Genomic DNA, 22,694 nt, shown 5'->3' with positions numbered 1-22,694 from the left:
TTTTTTGAGACGGAGTCTCGCTCTGTTGCCCAGGCTGGAGTGCAGTGGCCGGATCTCAGCTCACTGCAAGCTCTGCCTCCCGGGTTCCCGCCATTCTCCTGCCTCAGCCTCCCGAGTAGCTGGGACTACAGGCGCCCGCCACCTCGCCCGGCTAGTTTTTTGTATTTTTTAGTAGAGACGGGGTTTCACCGTGTTAGCCAGGATGGTCTCGATCTCCTGACCTCGTGATCCGCCCGTCTCGGCCTCCCAAAGTGCTGGGATTACAGGCTTGAGCCACCGCGCCCGGCCGAGAATTCTTTATTCCCTAGGGTAGTGGTAAGAAATTGCCTCACCTTTTTTTTTTTTTTGAGGCCCACTGACATAAAGTGGGAAAAAAGAGAGAATTATGGAAATGGTTGCTTTATATTTTTAATAAAATTCAATATAAAAAGAACTACAAAATTCTGGGCCAGGCGCGGTGACTTCCGCCTGTAATCCCAGTACTTTGGGAGGCCGAGGCGGGCAGATCATGAGGTCAGGAGTTTGAGACTAGCCTGACCAAAATGGTGAAACGCCGTCTCTACTAAAAATACAAAAATTAGCCAGGCATGTTGCGCACCTGTAATCCCAGCTACTCAGGAGGCTGAGGCAGGAGAATCACTTGAACCCAGAGGCGGAGGTTGCATGAGCTGAGATTGTGCCATTGCACTCTAGCTTGGGTGACAGAGCAAGACACTGTCACAAAAAAAAAAAAAAAAAAAAGAATTACAAAATTATTTAATTAATACAACAACAAAAAAATAAAACAATGCTCTGAAAGTCTCTATTGTAATTAGCTACAGGAGAGAAGGCGAGGGATGGTGTGGGGTGTGGAGATGATGTGGTCAGAAAGAAAAAGATGTAAACAAAAAGGGGAAACAGAGAATTCAGGGCAAGGAAAATGAGCGTGGAACAGAAAGAAACACACACAGACTCATCCATCCTTAGAGGGAGAAATACAGGAAGAGGAAAGAGGGAAAGGTGTCCAAGAAACAAAATGATCCTCCCCTGGCCATCACTTGAATCTTGCTGTCATAGGCACTGAACGCCATGGGGTGTGTGTGAGCACAGGTGTAACTGAGAGTGTGACTCTGAGGACTTGTCCTTTGATGTCCTTGAGATGACACTGGGCTCTGGAGTAGATATGGCCTCTCTGTCAAAGGCTCCCCAGGCTTGCTCTGGGAGTTTCCATTCTATGTTGGGAGACTGAACGACTGATAACTAATAATATGAAGTGGAGTTTTCAGTGAACAGAGCCTAGAAGCCTTCCTGGGACAGGGCTGGGGGACGAGGGCAGGGCAGCACTGAGCAGGGAGGCGTGTGGGGAAAGGCACGTGGAGACCCTGGTTTCTCTCTTTCCTCATTGGTTTCTGCTTATCCTCAAGAAAAGACATACACTGGAACTACCCAAATCCAGACTTTGATTGTGACTGAGTGCATTTAAGGCTCTATCTCGTTTTGGTCATGAGTGTGGGTATTCACTGTAATTCAACTGAAGCCACATTTATGATATTTCATATCTTTACTTACAAACTAAGCCCTGAATTCTGCTCGCAGCCCTCTTTCCACCTTGGCCATGAGTGACACTGGGCAGCTTCTGAAGCCTTGCTGGGTTTCAGTGCATTAAGTCATAAACTGAAGGCATCTGACTAAAAGATTTCTGAGATTTCACCCAGCTAAAATAATGACATCTTTAAAATCAAAACTGAGCAAATAAAACTCTGAAAAATATAAACCTGGATAAAGAATATTTTGATTAAAATATCCTTAAGAATGTGTTATAAATTAAGGAAAAAACAACCAATTTAAAACATTATCCAATTTAACCCGCATTAAAAATACTTTTTTTTTTTTTTTTTTTGAGACAGAGTCTTGTTTTTCACCCAGGCTGGATTGCAGTGGCGCGATCTTTGCTCACTGCAACCTTTGCTTCCCGGGTTCAAGTGATTCTCCTGCCTCAGCCTCCCAAGCAGCTGGGATTAAGGCGCCCACCACCATGCCCAGCTAATTTTTTGTATTTTTGGTAGAGACAGGTTTTCACTATGCTGGCCAGGCTGGTCTCAAACTCCTGACCTTGTGATCTGCCCGCCTCGGCCTCCCAAAATGCTGGGATTACAGGCATGAGCCACTGCACCCGGCCTATTAAAAACACTCTTGTCCTCTAATAAATACCAAATCAGCCATTTGCCACTAAAAAAAAAAAAAAAAAAAAAAAAGTGAAATAAGATATATGATTTCAATACTTTGTAGCATTTCATTACTTTGTTTTAAATGTTTAAAATTTTGCAATTTTGTGTTAATCCATCCAATCTTAAAGTCATCATTGGCAGACTCAGCTTTCCTAAGAACTGGACTTTTAAAAGTCAAAATTATGGCCGATCTTTCTGAAAATGTTAAATGAACAGGGAAATAAAGGGAAAAGTGCAATTACTAAGAATCTCAAAAATAGAGTTATGTCCCTTTATCTTTCATTTTCACTACAAACCTCTCAGCTCTGATTTTTGTGTTCCTGCTCATAAATCCAGAGGGAATGCTGTGGGTGGTGGGCTGGATGGGTGTGGGAAGATACACTGTCGTCTAATAGGGGAATCAACCCTTTCAGTTGACAAAGACAGCAACCACATCTTTAGATGGTTTATTCGATCTGCGTGAAAGAGTGGCAGTGGGATTTCTGGCACTTGAATAAGCGGAAACAATATTTTTGGCTAGAGAAACTTCTCCTGAGTTCTCTCAGGGAGCCTTCTAGAAGGCCATCTGGACCAAGCAGTATTTCTTTTGTAAAACCCTGCAATTGGAAACAGAAATGAAAGGTGTGCCAGCGGCAATCAGACACCTATGAAAATGATCTGCTTTCAATATTTTGGGAGGAGGGATGTGTTACTGTTCGTAAAGTTTCTAGATGGAGAGACTTACATAAGGAAGAAAACTCTTACTTTCCTTTTTCTTTCTTTCTTAAGATATACGTTTCCAGTTTATATTCCAGTAGACGATGTGCTTATCAATGTGAACTTATCAGCTTGCACTGTTTTTCTCTCCGGAGTGAAATGAGAGTGTTGGCTATCTGTGATATTTACAGTTGTTAGGTCAGGTAGTGACCTTGTTTTTGACATTTGTGATTGTTAATTGAACCCAGAATTTAAAGATGAACACTTCCCCTTCCGCAGGCTTTAGCCAACTTGTGAAGCTATAACAAAGGAGAAATATTGAAAAAGCTAAACAAAATCCTTCCAAAACCAAACAAAGCACGTACATCCATTATATGAATCAAAGAGAATGTTCGGAAAACGGAAAATGAAGCAAAGCCGTATTTGTAGCCAGATACTTCAAAATATGAATATTCTAGCAAAGTATCTTTAAAAATTTGACACACATAACACATTGTGCTATTCCTTCACATTTTTCTGTTAGAGTCTCCATTTGGAAAGAAATGGTAAATTCCTATATTAAGATTTCCTGTGATTAGTGACTGTTTTAAAAAAGCAACTGTTTCCTTTAGCTGTCATTTTTGCCTAAGAAGTGATGAATACGGAAAGATTAAAAACTTTAGCACTAAGTTCATAATATAGATTTGAGCAAATATATGTTATCATACATACTTGAATGTTTATATGTTGTATAAACATGTATGCTATATGTGTTTATATAAAATTATTTCTATTGCTATCAATTAATATTAGATGATTATTTGCTTCAGATGTTTTCAAGTATCCAATTTTTATACTATACAAAATTCTTTATTGATAAAAAAGAATTATTGAAATCATATTACTTTAATAAGCATATTAAATTCATTTTGAATGAATAATTTTCCAATATTAATGGAATCACCATTATTATAAAAAAGACATAAAAATGGAATTAACTTTTAAGAAAATCCTTTATAAATTTAAAACAAATTATGTGGAAATGATTTATCCTGGCTAAAGCATTTTACCAAATAATTTGAAACTAGAACAATTAATGGTATGCAGGTTGTATCTCAAAATACATTTTTCTGGAAGGATGGAAGAAAGTCAGTTTGATTAGTTTTGTGGATGGAGACCTTACAGCTGATGTCGGCTAAATTGAAGACATTTTAGTTTCTGGGAATTAACATAGGAGCAGAGATTACTTAGAATGTCTAAACTTTTTCCAGCAGATGTTAATAAGATAAGATAACCTAGAATCCCCAGTGTCAGTGTCTAGCCCTAACTCTGATCACTGTCACTGGATTACTGTGCCAGGCAAAATTTTTTAGCCTGAAAATACCTTTCAGTTTCCTGAAACAAAGCAGCCACAAGAATCACTGCCTGCCAAACAGGGACAGATGATATGAGCTGATTGTTATTTCTTTTAATGTGAAGTGATTGTCAACCAACATTATACTAAGGATATCAAACTATTTCCTTAGGACTTTTAATTAAAATAAACATCCCCCAAATTCTGTGATACCAAAGTCTGATCCCCAATAATTTATCTGCTCATGGTCGAAGTTGTCCCATGAATTTTGCCATTTGGAGAGGACAGGAAGAAAAGGTAGAGCTTTTATGTTTGAATAATAGTAATGATTATTACTGTAGAGAACACAAATGGCTCAGCACTAACTGTGAACTTCAGCTATACCTTTGGTGTTTGGGCAGGATATAATTTAAGATGAGAGCAGGAAGAAGTAGAGAAAAGCAAAGATACATAATTTTTCCTTCTTGGGTCATTTCTACATAAAAGCATTACTTGAATGAAATTTTCATCAGAGGGAGGAAAAAGGTCTTTTGGAAATTTATGACTGTCACACTAGGACACAAACCACCAGTTTCCTATCTTTGAGAGACTCATCTGCGCTTTGGACAAAATATCTAAGGGTTCATGTGTACATCAGTGATTCACATTTGACATAAAACAGACTAGATGTTTGTTGGAAGCAACACTTTATACAATTGTGCAACCCATTTACACAAAATCTTTACAAACAGAACCCACATTATTTAAACCCCAAGATCCCCTCAAGATCCAGAGTCACCTACCTGCAGATCCAATTTCTGTGACCGGCCAGTTTATAGGCAAAGTGAAAGAAACATGCTAACTGGATAAAATAACCATATGTCCCTACTGGAAGCCCTATTACTTGAATCATTTCAACCTTGCTGGACAAAACACCAGGAGAATTTGCTGTAGGAAACAAACCTCCACAAATGGGGCAGGGAAGAAATTACCTAATAGTTAGTCTCCCCTCTGCTCTAATTTCTATGGTTCTGTGTTAAGAAAAGCCATCCTGTCACACTGTTGTGAGAGCTTATGCCCCAACAAGAGGGCATTTCTTATTTTAAAAAAGTCCACAATTGAACATTTAAGTTGCCGTCATCAAAAGGTATGGCAACTTTGGGAGCATTTTCCCAAGGAACAACACTTTTCAAGATACAATGGGAAAGGGTCATTTTCCTCATTCAAAAACGTAAATGCTAAGAAAAACACGTGTTTCTGGTTTGACTTCTGTTTGTTGGCTACTGAAATTCAGGGTAACCTCTCCCACACCCCTGTCTGCTTACAATGCCAACTGGCCTCCTTTGATGCTACCCAGTGTGAAACCCAGCTGGGATGGGTCATAGACACAATGCTGGTCCAGACTGGAACTCTGCTCTCTCCTTTCAACGGTTTACATGCTGCCCCAGTTTCCTATTTCACCAGGAAGTGTTTATGTCCTCAGCTGGCACAAGGCTCATAGCAGAGGTACAGAGCATTCAGTGTGGGTGTGCGTGGGCAGGTATGCGAGAGAAGGGGGTGGATGGAGTTATTTGCACGTGTGCATGGGAGTCCATGGCTCTTCATTCTAGGTGAATATCTAGATTTATTCATGGGAATCTTGATTTGGGGTTAAGACACAAAAATGGACATTAAACACAAGGTCAACTTAAAATACTGTTTCTATGAAATGCATTACTTTTCTGATGGCCACTGTTGATGGGAAATGGAAGGATGCTGTTTATCATGAAATTGGTATAAGTCCAAATTGGATATTTCCAATGTAACATATTCTGCCTTTGGATATTAAGTGTGAGTTTGTGCAAAGATGAGCCTGCTGGTGTGTGAGTGTGCCCGCATAGGTTGAACATGGACTTCCTTAGGGAATGACCCATTTAATATTGTTACCCACTTTGGCAAGTCCTGGGATTTTCAAGTGTCCTTGCCGCCAGTGAAAAGTGCAAGGAACATGTCTCACATGGATGTCACAGGTTCAGGTTCACCACTAAAAACCAGTTTTTCTTTTTTCTTTCTTTTCTTTTTTCTTTCTTTTTTTTTTGCAGGGGGGGAATGTTTAATATTCAGAACTGTAATAAATTTTCAATATTCTTTCTCCTAAGTAATTTTGCATTGTAGGTATCAAAACTTTACTCCTTCTGGAAGTCACGAGGCTGAGTTTAGAGATTACCTCTAGAATAGATTTATAAATGTAACTTTCCCTCCTATCCTCTTAAAAAGAGGCAAACGGTATTATTGCAAATAACCTTTAAGATAATTAACTGACAATGCTGCAACTAGCATAAAATCTTCCTTCAGGCGACACCTAATTTAAGTGTTACTGGCACAAAGTGGAGACAGATTGTGCATTACCACTGCAATATTTACATAGCAGAAACCCACAGAGCAGGAAACGCGAGGCTCAATGATGCACTAAATTAGGAACAACCGTACTCCAGTGTTAATTTGCTTTCCATTCCATCCAAATCTCAGGTCCAGAAATCGGTACAAACACATATACAACCTCCCACTCTCAGATGACTAAACCGGAGGAGATGTCTGTACTTTTTCCCCCCCAAATTAAAATAACTTGAAATTTATTTCTTTCCTCCACAAGAACCATTTAGTCAAACTGTGTTTATTTCATTACAACTTGTTCTCACTTTGATCTAAGATTATTTTCATATGAATGCTGCATAGAAGTCTGTAGAGAAAAACTAAACAGACTTCTATTTTCTCTAAGGCTGCCAATATATTTTATGAAAAGAATAAAATGAGAGACTTGAGAGCCAGTTAGTGAAATATTTAGGAACATGGGCAGGGCAAATCTACCTCAAGCAATTTTCTCACTGGTGAATGTTGTTCCCTCCCTTTCCCCCTCCCCAGATACAATGAGTTTTCTTAAACCATTCACACAACATATTTGTTTCATTCTTCCCGACAATATTTTCAACACTACTTTCAGCCAAGGCATTAATGAAACATTTACCTTTCCTAATTGTTGATGTTCTTTAAAGGCAGCAATCAGTTCTTCAGCCCACTTAATTTTTTCAGGGGAAGGAGAAAACTGCTCCTGGACCACGGCAATTTGGTTAGGGTGAATCACCTGCTTACCTACAAGAAGATTAATAACGTCGGAACCACGAAACAACGAACAGATGTTCAAACAAAATGTTTCTATCGCGTGAGGTTCCTGAAGGCCTCATAGACTGTATGTTAAATAACTAATTTAAAACTTTTTATTGAGAACACAAAACAAAACAAAACCTGCAATCAGACAGGCTTTTCCAGAATAACCACAGAAGCAAAACTACAACAATGGAAGTAATTGTGTTTCCGATCCTATAGAAATGCCACCTTAGGGCAGATAATCTCTTATTTTTAGTTACAGGTGGGCTGCCGAGGCAGCTTGTTGAATAACTGCTTTGGCTGGGACTTTAAAGGATAATGTCTGCAAATTAGAGGGATTATTTTTAGTTGAAGTAGAAAAAATTAAATGAGAATTCTCTCAAATTTTATAAGGTATCTTTTGCTTTCTTTGTAGAATTATACCTCTTTCCATGATTTCTCTTAGAAATGGTCTGCTGGTTTTCATAAAGCTTACACATGCAGTCATTACAACTATATTATTATCAAATACAGTCTTACAATAGTATATTTAATTTTTTTTCTTTTAGACGAACATAGTTTATGTGTCATTTCTAACCCCCAATAGAAAATTGGATTTGAATGAAAATATTTTATTCAGTATGGTAAAATAGAAGGCAGAGTTGAACACTGCAGCCTGTGGACTGCTCCATTTAAAAATTTAAAAATAGATACTTAAAGTTTCTCTGTCCAAAAATATACCCAGATTTTCCCTTTTGGCTTACAGAATCAAGACTGGGTATTTCCCTCTTTATAGCTCCCTACATATCCCAGAAGAAATCTTATCTCTGTAGAAATACCTTCCAAAAAGATTTATGATTCTTTTTATAGTTGAAAGATTTTAAATGAAAACATCATACAAAGATAAGAGCCATAGGATTTTGTGAAATAATGCAGTCGTTAAAAAAACAATTTAACAATCAGGGAAGTGTGGAATCCAATCAGATCATTAATAAAATGCAACATAATTTAATGTTATAATAATGATGAGATTATATTGTGCTATGTGATAAAGTTATGAACATAATTGGCTCTTTAAAAATAATGTACACTTAATGAACATTTACTCTGCTAAATATATTTGTTGGTACATCAATTTGCTTTGCTTTTGAAATAGTTATTTTAACATTTAGACAGTACGAATTATATCCTTGATGTTTTATATCTTGCTGTCAGTTCCTATTACTTGTCATTATTCTGTTAGAATGAAAAAAGGAATGATGCTTGTAAAAACATATTTTTAGTGTTTCATGTAAAAGAGTTTAAGTGGATAAATATAATAATATCTTTTCTTTCCACTGGCATAATTAAAACATCCTCACATTGCTATTCCATTCTTTTCTGTCAGCATACTAATACAATGTTAAACACTTTTATAAATAAAGATTCTTTAAATTACCTGAGGAATAATTTCTGGGAACGAATAACATGAGGGATGACAAGAGGGCTTTTTTCAGTAGTAGGTATTGAGATTATATTTAAGTAATCTAATAGTTGTTAGGATATTGTTAATAAAGGATGTCAGTTCTGGTAGTCATTTCCTACTAATTGTTAGCCCTGAATTTCATAATTTATGTACATAATTTACACCAATGTGTAAAAAGCCAGATTTCATGGGAACTTCTTGGTACATGCACTATAATTTGAGGAGCAAAACACAAACTACTTAAAGTACTGTGAAATCACTGCTAGCTCTCCATCCTCCGGTGCCTATATTTTGGCAATGAGGCTAATTTCAGATCCATGTTAGGTTTTAGAAATGTATGGGCACTCAGATGTGAAGTTCTCTTTCGTCACATCTTAGCTATTCCAACAACTGTACAGCAGACTTTAACGCCATGTGGGAACCAGGCAAATATTTTATGCAGAAGAGTTGTTATTGACAAGTTACTGAGAGGGTGCAAAATTGGAAGACATTAAAATTTATGACCATGAAATCCTTTTTACAGTACCGCTTGATAGATCGTGCTTTAAATCAATACCTGTCAAGTCTTTTAGGTAACTGTATGATGGTGTCATTTTTGTCTTCTACAATAGACTGCAAAAAAGAAGAAAACCTATAGTGCTTCATATTTATAATCTTTCTTCTCAGCATGTAGCACTGGAGTAACTGTAATGACGAAGTCAGCTGTTAAAGCTTTATTCCAAGATTTAGTTTTGGCTTCTTTTTTATAAAAAAAATTCCTAAAGTTAATGGCCATTTATACCGCCAATGCATTGATTTAAAATCAATCGACTCTGGGAAATGACCGCAGAAAAGAAACTACAGCTAACTTTTAGAAACTACAACTCATTAAAAATATATATCATTTTTAAAAGTACAGGAAATCCTTATAGCACAGACTTAGTCTTCCTTACCAGTGTTATGGATAACACAATACTTTCACTGGATTTTAAACCTTTCAACCACCTGCTTCAGATAAGACATGTCTTCCTTCCTCCATCCCTCCCTCTCTCCTCCCCACTTTTCCTTTCCTTTTTTCTTTCCTTCTTTTCCTTCTCCTTGTGCAAAGCCCAAGGTATGGCAATCAAATCCCAAACAACTAGGACAAACAGATCCTGAGTGGTCTAAAATACTCATTAAAAAACATTTATTTTTAAAAACGACTACAAATAATCTCCTATCTTATTATCAGATTGATTACCTCTTATTGGTATGCAGAAATATAATTGGGACAACAAAGACTTTCTCTCTAAAAATTGCAAACTGCCTACGAAGTGTGGCTCCCTAGTTATGGCCTGGTTCCCTTGAATATATAATGGGCACTGTGCCCTCTGCGCCTTCCCATTATCCTCGCTTCCCCCCTTTTTTTAGCGATTTAATACTCCCCGTCGTGGAGAAACAATAGTGCCAGGTCCATAAGCTCCTCGTGCTGAGTTGGGCACAGTCTAGAAATTTAAACCTGATTTGAAATAGCCTGTCTTCTGCGATTGAATTAGGGGCCAAGTTAATTCAGTCCTGTATCTTGGAGACACTCTTCAGCTCCCGGAGAAGTTCTGGGGCAGACATTTACCCCAGAGGAGGCAGAGGAAACTCAGATTCTGCTGAGTGATCGTGGAGGGGTCAGTGTCAATGCAGTGCTTTCTCTTTTTTATTGAATTAGTTCCCATTTTGGAGCAACATCTGGCTGCCTGGCAGCCAGTGCCATACATTGCAGGCCAACAACATCAGGGTCTATTAGATAAATTTCATGGAGTTTTTCTCCAACTTTTTCATTTGGGTCACATCTTAACCAGTCGTTGGAAAGAGGCAGGAACAAGCACAATCACATGGATGTGGCAGAGGACTCCTTTTTTCCTCGGTCACTATGAAACGCAGGGAGAATTCGTTTATTAATAGTTCAGATAATTGAAGAATATTTCCCTATATGGGATCACATTTATTTAAAAATTTGGGGGGGATCATATTTATTTTAGCTCTTTGTGTAAAAAACACAAGAACAAACTCAGAGCTTTATTTAATTCGAATATAACACTAAAATAGCTTCTTAGGTCATTCAATTTTATTTTGGACTAAATCATCATCCATTAAGGTATTTTTTACATTTAAGCCTGCTTTATGAAACGTTTCTTTCAGTAACCGCTACCTAGATACAATTCAAAAACAGTTATAACGGGAATATCAGGATGCTCATCTCTTTTCCTTATTATTCGGGTACCTTTCTGACACTAATATTCTTAGAACTTTCAACAGAAGAACAGGTAAGAGTGAAGGAGCACACTGTGTTTTTCCCATGGTCGTCAGTTTGTGTGTGTGCAACTTCATGTGGATGTTTGTGTGTAGACTCCTATCGTGGTTTTTCGAAAAATAGATCTCTGTTGTAAAAACACAATTTTCAGTCGCTCCCCTGGCTCATGGGGACCTGAGTGACCAGGCACACCAATCAACAGATAGCCGCCTGTGCCCCAGACCGGACTGCAAGGGGCCAGCTGAGCCTAGTGCCAGCCTATGCCCGTAGGTGTCGCCAGGTATACAGACACTTACTGGGAGGTGGGAGAGAGAGGAGGGGCTTGGAGTGGCAGAAGAGCAAACAACTAGTTATGAGTAAAAAACAAAACAAAACAAAAACCAAAGATAATATCACCAACATTTTTTCAGAAATGAATTAAATTTTGGATATTCTAGGAGATTTTTCTTCTATCCATCAACCAAAATTCTTATGGCGGTTCACTCAAAAACACTCTTTTAACAGCCTCATCCCTCCCTACAGGTCAGCCAAGACCACAACAAAATGATTAAGAGGATGGAGGAAAAAAAAAAGCAACTAATATAAAGAAGAAATAAAATGAGTGATTTGTTGACTTGCAGGGCCAAAGAAAACCATGACAATGTGTCTGGCAAGTTCTTCCCCTGTGTGGCTTGTTCATATTTCAAATAGCGGAATAAGATATCTGATGAGATTAGAAGTGTTTTCGGGTCAAGTTTCTATTTTTCTGGAATGCTTGCTAATTTAGACACTGCCTTCTAAGACAGGAATCATACCAGTGAAGCCCATTGCAGCTCCTTCTCGTGACTGTCTAAGAAGCCCAGCTCCATCTCGAAAGTCAATGTACACCAGATCTATGGCTTGGAGACCAAAGGCTTTCGCTATGACAACAATCTTTTGCCGGGCGTAGAGAATATCCAGGGTTTCTTTACTACTTGTTGCACCTGAAAATGGGATGTTAAGAGAAAAAGGAGGCTTTAACTTTGGAAACCGCACCCAGATATTTATTATAAAACCTCAGTTTGTACAGATATCTATACCTCCCTGGGAATTGCTCCTCTGCAAAATAATTATTCAAATATAAATGAAGACAGGGATATGTGGAGGCCAAGTTAAATCTCGTATGTGTCTGTTTAACTGACAAGGCACCTTTCAATAGAAGTACTTCTACCTGCATTAAGAGAAGGCCCCTTCCCCATTCTGGGAGGCTGGGTCAGGGTCACAAGGAACTCCTGATATATTTTTTTCCTTCTTATCAATGCTTGAAAAGTGCCAGTCCAAAGACAGCACCACAAAAGGTGGCCCAGCAGCTATGCAGGGCAATGGTTCGTGTTTCACAGCAAGCACAGAACTGTGTGTGCTGTGGTTGCCATGCCCTGTCCAAACTGAAGTTCTGAGCCAAATGCTTCAGCTTCAGGGTCTGTCTGGATGCAGAACTTGGGGAGATGGGAGGGCACTTGTTTTGGGAGGGCTGGAAAGTTTCGATATGCCTTCTGTAGCCCGCTGAACCGTTGGATACACAAGTCTCCTGGAAAGACTCGTATTCAAATAAATTCAGTGTTTTCACCCTGAGGGGAGGGAAGTGTCCCTGTTTATATTTGGAGTATGCCACTCCCTGCTCAGGGAAAGTGCCTGTCTTCAGGTCACTGGGGCTGGTTTCTGTGGCCTCAGCCTCTTTTCTAAATGTTTCACGGTCTCCAGTCACACACGCAGACCCCTCAAGTGCAGCGCACGAGGGATGGTGAGAATCAGTGAAAATCAGCACATTTAATACTAAGAGTTTGGAAACATATTGTAAGAAAAATTTAAGATCCATTTAAAATAATATTTATATACTGCATATTCTGCAGAAAAGAATTCATTAAGGCAAATGTGAAATCGCCTTAAATTTGCATTAGAAATCTAGACAGCCCACGGACGGATGTGAAAACAAAATACTGAAGCAACGGTGAGGCTGTTCACATAATATATTTATTAGGAGCAAAGGAGATGCCATATATTCTTGAGCATGCCTGGGGCTGCAGCAGGCTTTCTATTGCTCGTGTCTTCTGTAAATGAACAGAAGTAACCATGTAGTGTTCTAGAAGCAGGGCAGCTATGAGGACCTCTAAATTATCAGGAAGTAGTGTCCATTCCATTGTCATGACAAACCATTGTCACGGTTGGCAAATATACATTGTTATGTAAATGTCAAGGGGCAAAGAAAAAATATATACACCCATATACACACACACAGAAAAAGAGAGAGAGAGAGGTCTTTGACACCTATGCTGGCTCGAAAGTCTTCTCCTCCAAAAACGACTGCATCTAGAAAGAGACCTACTTGAGGCCCGATCTTTAGGGTTTCTTCACACACTGCCTGTAAAAGAGCAGAAGAGAACCAAGTCTCACGGAAACGCGTGCGTCAGAGGGAAGAGGCACGGTGCCTTTTAGTAACAGGACGACCTGACTCTTAACACAATTTGGCTGAAGGCAGTCCTAAAAACGCAGCCCAAATTTACCCCTTTCAAAAGGTATTTAATATCATCCAAGATAAGTATATTGTATAAATTTGCTTTGTTTAATGGATTATATTAATATAGTTATAATGTCCAAATTGTAGTCCATCTCATTTTTGGAGAAACTTTGAGTTAACTCATTTTGCTTGCGCTAGAAGTTATTTATATCTTTCCAGAATTTGTTTTTGCTTTAAGAGACTCTCATAAAACCACAGGGGAGAAGGAAGGAATTTTAAAATCAAACTAATTGAATTATTTGCATTAGGAACAAGCACATGGTCTCAGGATTAAAGATAGTACAAAAACCTGCAACTCCAGAGGGGAAAATAAAAATGCAACAAGTCATCCAAGATGTGTTCATAAAGCAACTTCGACATTTATATATGAAAGTCAAGGCAAATACCATTTGTCATAGACATAACCATGAATCTTGAAAGGTGGAGATATAACCTGCTAATATATGTGGGTGGGAAAGAAACGAGGAACCGGTGGAGACACTGTTGATTAATTTCAGACATTCTAAGTGCTTCTAAGTACATTATGGAATAAAATAGTGAAGCAGTGCTTAAAAATTAAATCACTGGATGAATCTGGTTGCATCTAAGGGATATGCTTTTGATTATATTCTCAGGATTCTGGGGCTGGCTGGAAGAATTTATGGTTAGTTGTGTAAACAAGCAGTTCACAGGACAAGTCTTGAAGCAGCTCCCCAAACATTTGCACTCGACCCCCTTCCACACATCCCAAGGCCTCAGAGTTGCCGCTCACACGTTCTCTCTCCAGTATAGTTCGACTATGTTTTTTTCTGTTGTTTTTAGTTATTTCTTTGCTCCTGCCTTCTGTGGGGGCTGGGGTGGGGGGTGGGAGTCCAGGAACTCTGAAAGGGGGTGCTAGATTGATGTTTGCAGGTCAGGTGGAATGAGAGGCATATTTTGGAAAATAATATAAATGCCCCCTGATAAACGAGAAAAGACGAGCTAGCTCTGAATTTGTTAAGGCAGGTAGTTTAGTGCAACCACACAGCGGTTGAAAACACTTGGCTCAGCTAATATTCCCGCATGTATATTAGAAGATACTCGATGTTCTAATATGGCAAATTGAAAAAATGTACTGCAAATTATTTGTGTGCATGAACTTACAAACAATAATCTTCTCTGCTAGCCATTACTGATAATGTTGCTATAGAGAGGGCAGAAAATTTCCCAATGAAAAGACAATTGATAGAAAAGAACATTTCAAAGTTAATTCATAAAGGTGACAAAATAAATTTTCATGTACATTTAGTCTATAAATGCAATAATTCAAGGCATATAATTACACAGTGATTAATTAAAATTGTTACTAGGAATATATAAATGCTTCATTTAAATATTTTGGACTGGGAAGCTTTTCCTTCTACTTAACTGATTTCATTGTTTTCTAAGATGCTGGTAACTTGGTTTTCGGACTATTACAGATAACAAATGGTGTTCAACGTTTCCTTTGCTTATAAATCTTTCTAGAAACACATTTTAAGAAGATGTTAAAATTGAAAGCAAAAGTTCTCTTTAGGTGATAAATAAAATGCTAACTTATTAACCATATTATGGCTTTCTTACCTTAAAATTGAGCAAACCCATTGCAGTTTCCACAAAAGGGATTAAATTCATTGGTTGTTCAAGTTTTCGGCCTTTTAAGTGGAATGAAAATTTGTCTGCAAACTAAAATCAGAAGTGTCATAGGTGATTAGTGGGGAAAAAATGTACAATCACGGAAATGTAGACACAGAAGTAGTATTTAAGTCTTTGACCTGAGGAAGTAATATCCAAGCCCCTTTCGTCCACACAAAAGAATTTTTTTAAAAAAAGAAGAAGACCAAAGAAAAAGGTAATGAAGTTCCCACTAAACTAAATAGTAAAATCCCAAGCGTTACAATTTTTTTCTCCCAAAGGAGCACCTTGAGGCCTAGGAGTTAGAACTGGAAGCAGTTTCCCTGAAAACGTATTTACTGAAGGCCTCTTGCCCTCGCTTCGTTAAATGCAAATGGTAGGCCCTTAAAACAATGAAGTCTTCCTCTACCTGCCATTCTGCTTTTGTTTCGTGCCCAGCACTGACATCAGTGTAACTGTTCAGCAGCCTTCCTTCCATATTATTCATTATAGCACCATTACCCTTTGTTCAGAAGGTTTTTCTTCATAATTTTTTAGCTTACCTAGGAAGACCTTAAAAAGGAAGTTTAATTCTTTGAAGACCAAAGCTCGCCAATTTTTTCCATGAGACCAGTTCACAGCTAGCTCTGTGCTGCCAGTGGGGTAGCCCAAATTCCAAAATCTATCATCTGGAAACATACAAAAGCTCTTGCCCAGATTCCTCCCCCCCTTCAAAAAGAGGGAAAAACACACTCTAAATTGTAAATCTATTATGTCTCTCTAGATCTAATAAGATGTGGGGAGATGGAAAAGAAATACAGGTATGATAAAGATATTTTTGTAAATAAAGATGAAAACATAGATATCCATTTTAAATTTAAGAAATATTCAGCCATTAATAGATATCAAAGGAAAGGGGAATTTTAATCATCTCTCCATTCAGTCTCAGTTGGGTAAATCATATCTAAGAGATTTGCATAAATATAAACCATCAAAGACTTTTCATCTTCAAAGGGGGTTTCAAGACCCTATAAGCTTTGTACTGTAATCATCACAGGTCACCACCCTGCAGGAATAAGGCTGCTATGGTAACATAAAAAAACTAATGCTTAAGGCTTAGCATAATATTCTGACTAATAGAAAGGAAACTCATTTGAAAAGCTGGCAGCCTATTTACCAGAAGCGGGATTAGAGGTGTTATTTCCCCTTCGAGCTGCCCCCTCCTTGCTGGTGCACCACCCCCCTAAAAAATCTAATCACTGGGATCTTTAAAAAGCTTTTGAGCAATTTGCAGTAACTTTACAATTAGGCTAAAATAAATCACAGCTTTCAGTAATGAAGAATTATTCCCAGTTGCTCCCACTGCCCCCCCTTCAAAGGACATCATCATCACCTCCTTAGTAACTTTTCAAGGGAAGGAATAACTCAACCAAAATAGCAAGAAGGAGCAGAGGGCGACAATTTAAGGGGATCAAATGTATAGTATTTGGTGTAGATGAAAATAAAACATAATGTATTTCTCATTTATGCTAGAAAGTGGTAGCACAGTGTTAGTGGTTTTGGTGTTAAAAATGTAGTAGGGATTTTTTTTTTTCATGAAAAAAAGAAAACTTGTGAAGTGACTTGCCCCGTTCTTTGTGATGACAGTTATAACTACAAAAATCATGGACTTTAAAACCAAGTCAACGCTTTACAATATATTCCCTGTTCCTAGTGAGAACACCCCTAATGCCTTTTGTTTTTAAGCCAATAGGGGCATTTAAAAATTAAATATTCTGGCCCATCCTCCTCCTCCTCCTCCTCCTCCCGCTCTTTCTTAAAAAATTGCATTAAGTACTAACACAAAAGGTAACTAGTGGAGAAGTTTCAATTAATTTTTTCAAAAGGAGACGATTAAATGTTTCCGGCCTGGTAAAGTGTTCATTTCAGTGAGGTGGAGGGGACTGGGGTAGGGGGAGGAGAAGAAGGGGGAGAAATCACAAAGAGATTGGGGAGGAGATGAAGTAGCAGGGCTCAGCAATTCTTTCAATTCCAGTGCACACCCAATAGTGTGTTGGAAGAATGCACACTGTTCGGGATTTGTGGGAGAATTGTCCCATGACAAAGGAGGCAGGGTTACGCTTGTTATAGTCCAATAAGCCGTGCCAGTCAAACAAGAACCCACACTAGCGACAAAAGGCGAGCAAGAGATTCTCACACAAAAGAAAACAAGTAAGCCCATCTTTCAGTTGTGCATCAGGCTCTGGGTTTTATGCTTCACATAAATACAAACGGAGAGGAAAAAATAAACAGCCAAAAGGACTTCTGTTAACTAGAAGTCCTATTTAAATTTCTAGAAGTCCTATTTAAATCCTTGGAAGTGTATCTCACTTCCAAGGATTTAAAACAGCGAACAGAAGCCATAGCTGAAGGCTGGCTGGGTCTCCCCCTCCCCCGTCTGAAATTAAGGGTAATAACGGTGATAAATAGGCATTAACTATGAAACCAAAAGGGAACAGTGACTTCAGAGTCCATTTCAATCAACTTAAGACATATCTGAATGGGCTCAGGGCCCTCCAGGATATTAACATACTCTAACTAGTATCTCCCAGCTTCTGAGGGTAACCCTGGAGAGAAGAACTCCAGCTTAGTCAATAAATACTGGTCCTTGAATACGGGTCTTCGGGAAGGATCCAACACAGAGCTGTCCAAAAGAAACTGTATAGCAGCAGCTACATATGTAATTTTAAATTTTCTCGTAGCTACATTAAGAGGGTAAACTGAAACAGGTGAATTTAATTTTAACAGTGTCTTGCATTCAACCCAACAGATCCCAAATGTTATTTCAATGTGTAATCAATATAAAAATTATGGAGATAGTTTACATTCTCTTTTTGTCCTCTCGGTGAGTCCCGAGTCTTCAAAATCGAGTGTGTATTTTGCACTTCCAGCACATCTCAATTTGTGCTGGCCACGTTTCAATGCTCAGAAGCCACATGTCATAGTGGCCGTGGGACTGGGCAGCACAGACCTGATACACTGGGTGCATTCAGCAGGTGAGCAGTTTCGTAGGTGCTATGACAACTCAGGCTATTGCTGTGGTGGCAGCCATAGCCTCAGAGGTAATACTAGATGTGCCTTCCACGAAACCACCACTGACCACTCACCCCAACCACAAATGCTTCCAGTTTTCACACCTCACAGTCCCCAGAATGACACATTCTCTGCCCCAGAATGACCCAGTGAAATGTTATTTTATTCAGTGGAGATCTGCAGAAGAATAGCGACCCTCAAATAAAATCTAGCCCCTCCACCCTTTGTCAATTAAAACAATCATCGTGTAATTAGGCCCATTTCAAAAGTTTTCTTAAGTAATTTGACATGCCAACCACTTTACATTTCAGGTTTTTATTGGCTGAAAAGTCTGTCATGAAGCACAAACACACCTGTCAGCAATTTAAAAAGGATGCACTAGAGAACTGCTCAGGAAATAATATCAGTGCTAATTAAAACCACTAGTTAAAAGCTTCCTGTTCATTCCTCCAGTTGCCCTAAAGAGTGACCTTTTCCTCCCCTTCTTTGGGTTCATTTTTTCATATGCAGCAAATGTGCCCTCCCTGCCTGGGATGATTTCAGATGAATCTCAGTAAGGGCCACTTACGTCACTGCTCTTCCAGGTGGAGGCCTTGGCTCAGGGCCGGGCAGGGTGGAGGAAGGGATGAAATTCTCGGGCAACCTAGTTTCCAGGGATTACTCTAGGAGGGCTACTGAGGAGCTTGTTCTGGCCAAACCACACATCCAATTAGGAAGCGAAGCATCATTTCAAAAGTGCATTTGGGCAAAGGCGAGTTTTCCTTGTGTGAAAGAAACGGATTCTTGCGCTTACTGCTTTTTCTCAAATCCCTTCCTCTCTGCTCTGTGCGTGCATTTTCCAAACCTGTGGCACCCAGATCCCTTCTTCTTGCCACTCCTCCTTAGCTGCTCTTGAGTCTTTTTGAGACGGAGTCTCGCTCTGTGGCCCAGGCTGGAGTGCAGTGGTGCGATCTCGGCTTACTACAAGCTCCGCCTCCCGGGTTCACGCCATTCTCCTGCCTCAGCCTCCAGAGTAGCTGGGACTACAGGCGCCTGCCACCACGCCCAGCTAATTTTTTGTGTTTTTAGTAGAGACGGGGTTTCACCATGTTAGCCAGGATGGTCTCGATATCCTGACCTCGTGATCCGCCTGCCTCGGCCTCCCAAAGTGCTGGGATTCCAGGCGTGAGCCACAGCGCCCGGCCTCTCCTGAATCTTAAAGCAAAGCATTAGCTACTCACCCACTGGATTTCTTCAGGACTTTCCACCTTTGGTAGCATCAGGCTGGAAGGAAGGACCCGGGATTGCAAAAGGGTCTCTAGATCTTCTTCTGCCAGACCGCTGGAAACTGAGTTGACTCTCACACATTTTTCAGTAGGGCCCAGATCAAAGTCTTCAAGAGTTTGTACAATTCTCAGTCGAGCTTCATTCTATAAGTGTCAATAAAAAGTTTATTGTTATTTTTATCATTGAGGGGAGCACCATCAAATGGTTTATGAAACTGTTAACGTGGATTCAGAGTCTGAGCACCATTACTCTATCTACACATTTCCTGTCCACCAAACAAGTAATATTTGAAAGAAGTCATCCAGTCGGAAAGGTGAGCAGTTGATTTCTAGGCTTCATTCGCCACAGCCGTAACATAGCCGAGACGCACTGCAATGCCACAGTGGGAGTGTCGTCTTTCTCATTAGCATTACTTCCCAATTGGAAGGGGAAAATGGTTAATGGGTAATTTTTCACTGATTGAGTATTAACTAAGTGCTAAGCATGGTTCTATGTTCTTTACCTGCACTTTCTCATTTAATAAACATAACAAATTGGCTAACATCTAGATTGTGGCTGTCTCGTCTGTCAGCTTCTTCACATTAGGGAAAAAATAAGGATTTTTCTTTTTCCACATGCAGCATGCTTTTTTTTTTTTACTCACTATTTTATTGCAACTGAGTTGAATCTTGACATTCAATTAAGAAGATGCTCACAGGAATCTGACAATGCGTACTACAATAAAAGCTCCCACTTCTTCAGGTGGAAGGCAAGGAATCCCTTCATGAAGGGCTTGACAAATACATTTTTTTCTTTGACTTGACAGGCTCTGCTCCACAGTTCAGAAAAGCTGAAAGGCTGAAAGTCTGCTTCAGTATTTGAACTGTCCCCAGAAAAACTGTATGAAACCAAGTATGTTATTTATTGGTTTCAGCTTGGGGGTGATGAAGGTGGGGTTGGGGAGAGAAAGAAGTGCATGGAAAGGGTGAGGGCTGGAGTCAAGAGAAAGAAAGCACTTGAGGTCATTACTTCCTGTCAATTTCAGTTTCAAAAGCAAACTCCTCCAACTTGCCAACAGCCCTCAACAAATTCTCATTGTCAGAATGAACACTTATCAAAAGTAGTTTCATTTGGGAAGGGTTTTTATGATACTAATAAAACTTTAAAGCTTCTCACTGCTGATGAATGTAGTTTAAAAAAAAGTCTCCACAATACATAGCCATTTGAAAAGCAATACTGATCTAGAAAAATAGCAAACAAAAGTAGAGACAAAAAAGAATCATTTAAGCCAATATTGAGTCTAAGTCCAAGCAACAAGACAACCTAGGACAGCAGATTTAAACCAGACAGATGTGGGTGTATGAGTGGGGAGGCGCAAGGAAGGCTTCCAAATGTGGTCTGAGTTAAACAATGTGAGGAAACGGTAGCTTAGAGTTGTCAGGTCAGATGGAAAGAGTACCTAAGACAGTTTAGGACCGCTCTGTGAAGTCCTGATTTACCGAGCTTCAGCTGCCAATAATTAGGCCAAGCTTAGACAAAAGCAACAGAGAGCTCAGAATAGCTAAAGTCAGAGATGATGTAGCCAACAATGGCTTGGTTCCACATCATACCTTTGTTTTATTCCATAGATATAAAACTCACCCACTTGCTCTACCATGCACTCTTTTTTTTTTTTTTTTCTTTTTTTTTTTGAGATAGAGTCTCACTCTGTCACCCAGGCTGGAGTGCAGTGGCGTGATCTCGGCTCACTGCAATCTCTGCCTCCGGAGTTCAAGTGATTCTCCTGCCTCAGCCTCCCAAGTAGCTGAGACTACAGGCACCCACCACCACACTCAGCTAAGTTTTGTATTTTTAGTAGAGACGGGGTTTCACTGTGTTGGCCAGGCTGACCTCGAATTCCTGATATCAGGTGATCCACCCGACTTGGCCTCCCAAAGTGCTAGGATTACAGGTGTGAGCCATGGCGCCTGGCCCTAAATACGAAAATCTTGAAAGTGAAGGGCAGAAGTTAGCTCAGTATCTTGGCTCTAAAGCCGTCTAGAGCTGCTGGGAGAAATACTTGAGTTCTGGCCCGGCACGGTGGCTCACACCTGTAATCCCAGCACTTTGGGAGGCTGAGGGGGCGGATCACCTGAGGTCAAGAGTTCGAGACCGGCTTGGCCAACATGGTGAAACCCCATCTCTACTAAAAATACAAAAATTAGCCGGGCGTGGTGGCATGTGCCTGTAGTTCCAGCTACTCGGGAGGCTGAGGCAGGAGAATCGCTTGAACTCAAGAGGTAGAGGTTGCAGTGAGCCGAGACTGCACTTCTGCATTCCAGCCTAGGACACAGAGCAAGACTTCATCTCAAAAATGAAAACAAGCAAACTAAAAAACTCTTCTAGCTTTTTCGAAGGCACATTTAGATCCATGGCTGTGGACAATCTAAAGCATGTTCTGCTCTGTGCAGCCTATGCAGCTACAAAAAAACGAAATTGCTGGAGTTTGGCAACATAACTTTCAGGTTCCCTTTTAAATAGCTAAGTCAGCCTTGCAAAGAGTCTACTGGGACAGTATGAATGGAAAACTGAAGGGAACTCACTCGATTTTTTAGGCCATACTGCATTTTAAAGCTTAAGTTATTTGAGTCATCTTCTCCATCATCTAATTTGCATGTGTGCTCAAGGATGCGGGATCCCTGGCAACATCAACTTCCTAAATTGTTAATGTTGGTTGGTGTCAAACAAAATCTGATCTCGAAGCTGTTTGGCTTCACTTGGATTTGAAGGGACTGTTTGTTCAAAGCTCATGTTCTAAACCTGTTTGCGATTTTTATCTAAAGTCAGATTGCCATGGTTTCAGCACATTCCAGTTTACTTAGCAAAATTCGGCCCTTGTGAAATTGGCTGCAAATGAAGTACCTAATTCCAATTTTAGGCATAATCTGATTAGTACTTTTCATATTATAATAATGAGCAGTGAATACTCAGCATTTAAAAAATTTTGGCTCAGAATGAAAACCAAGCTCTTTCCACTTCATCATTCTGTACCTTTCCAAAAAGAGAGGATGGCTTTTGAGGTATATTGCCATACAACACCCTTATTAACAGGCTGTTGCTTGTTACAATTTACATAAACCAAGTGTGCATCCCTCTGGTATATATCCCAAAACACTCAACAACTTCAG

The 22,694-nt window shown here is 39.5% G+C and overlaps 1 protein-coding gene across 1 annotated transcript in view; it reads right to left on the bottom strand.

Moving 5' to 3' along the window:
* The window catches only part of CLYBL (citrate lyase beta like), a 282,666-nt gene that overhangs the window by 15,657 nt on the left and 244,315 nt on the right, over positions 1–22,694 (bottom strand). The window contains exons 3-7 of the mRNA XM_025364289.1: positions 19,503–19,691; positions 15,181–15,282; positions 13,350–13,443; positions 11,861–12,028; positions 7,220–7,344 (exon numbers count right to left, since the gene is read on the bottom strand). Of these exons, the coding sequence (XP_025220074.1) occupies positions 7,220–7,344; positions 11,861–12,028; positions 13,350–13,443; positions 15,181–15,282; positions 19,503–19,691 (678 nt within the window). The remainder of the gene's footprint in view (positions 1–7,219; positions 7,345–11,860; positions 12,029–13,349; positions 13,444–15,180; positions 15,283–19,502; positions 19,692–22,694) is intronic.

The sequence above is a fragment of the Theropithecus gelada genome, chromosome 17, assembly GCF_003255815.1.
Source record: "Theropithecus gelada isolate Dixy chromosome 17, Tgel_1.0, whole genome shotgun sequence".
Classification (NCBI taxonomy): Eukaryota; Metazoa; Chordata; class Mammalia; order Primates; family Cercopithecidae; genus Theropithecus; species Theropithecus gelada.
Note: the sequence above shows the minus strand (reverse complement) of the source record. Positions and strands in the feature narration are given on the sequence as shown.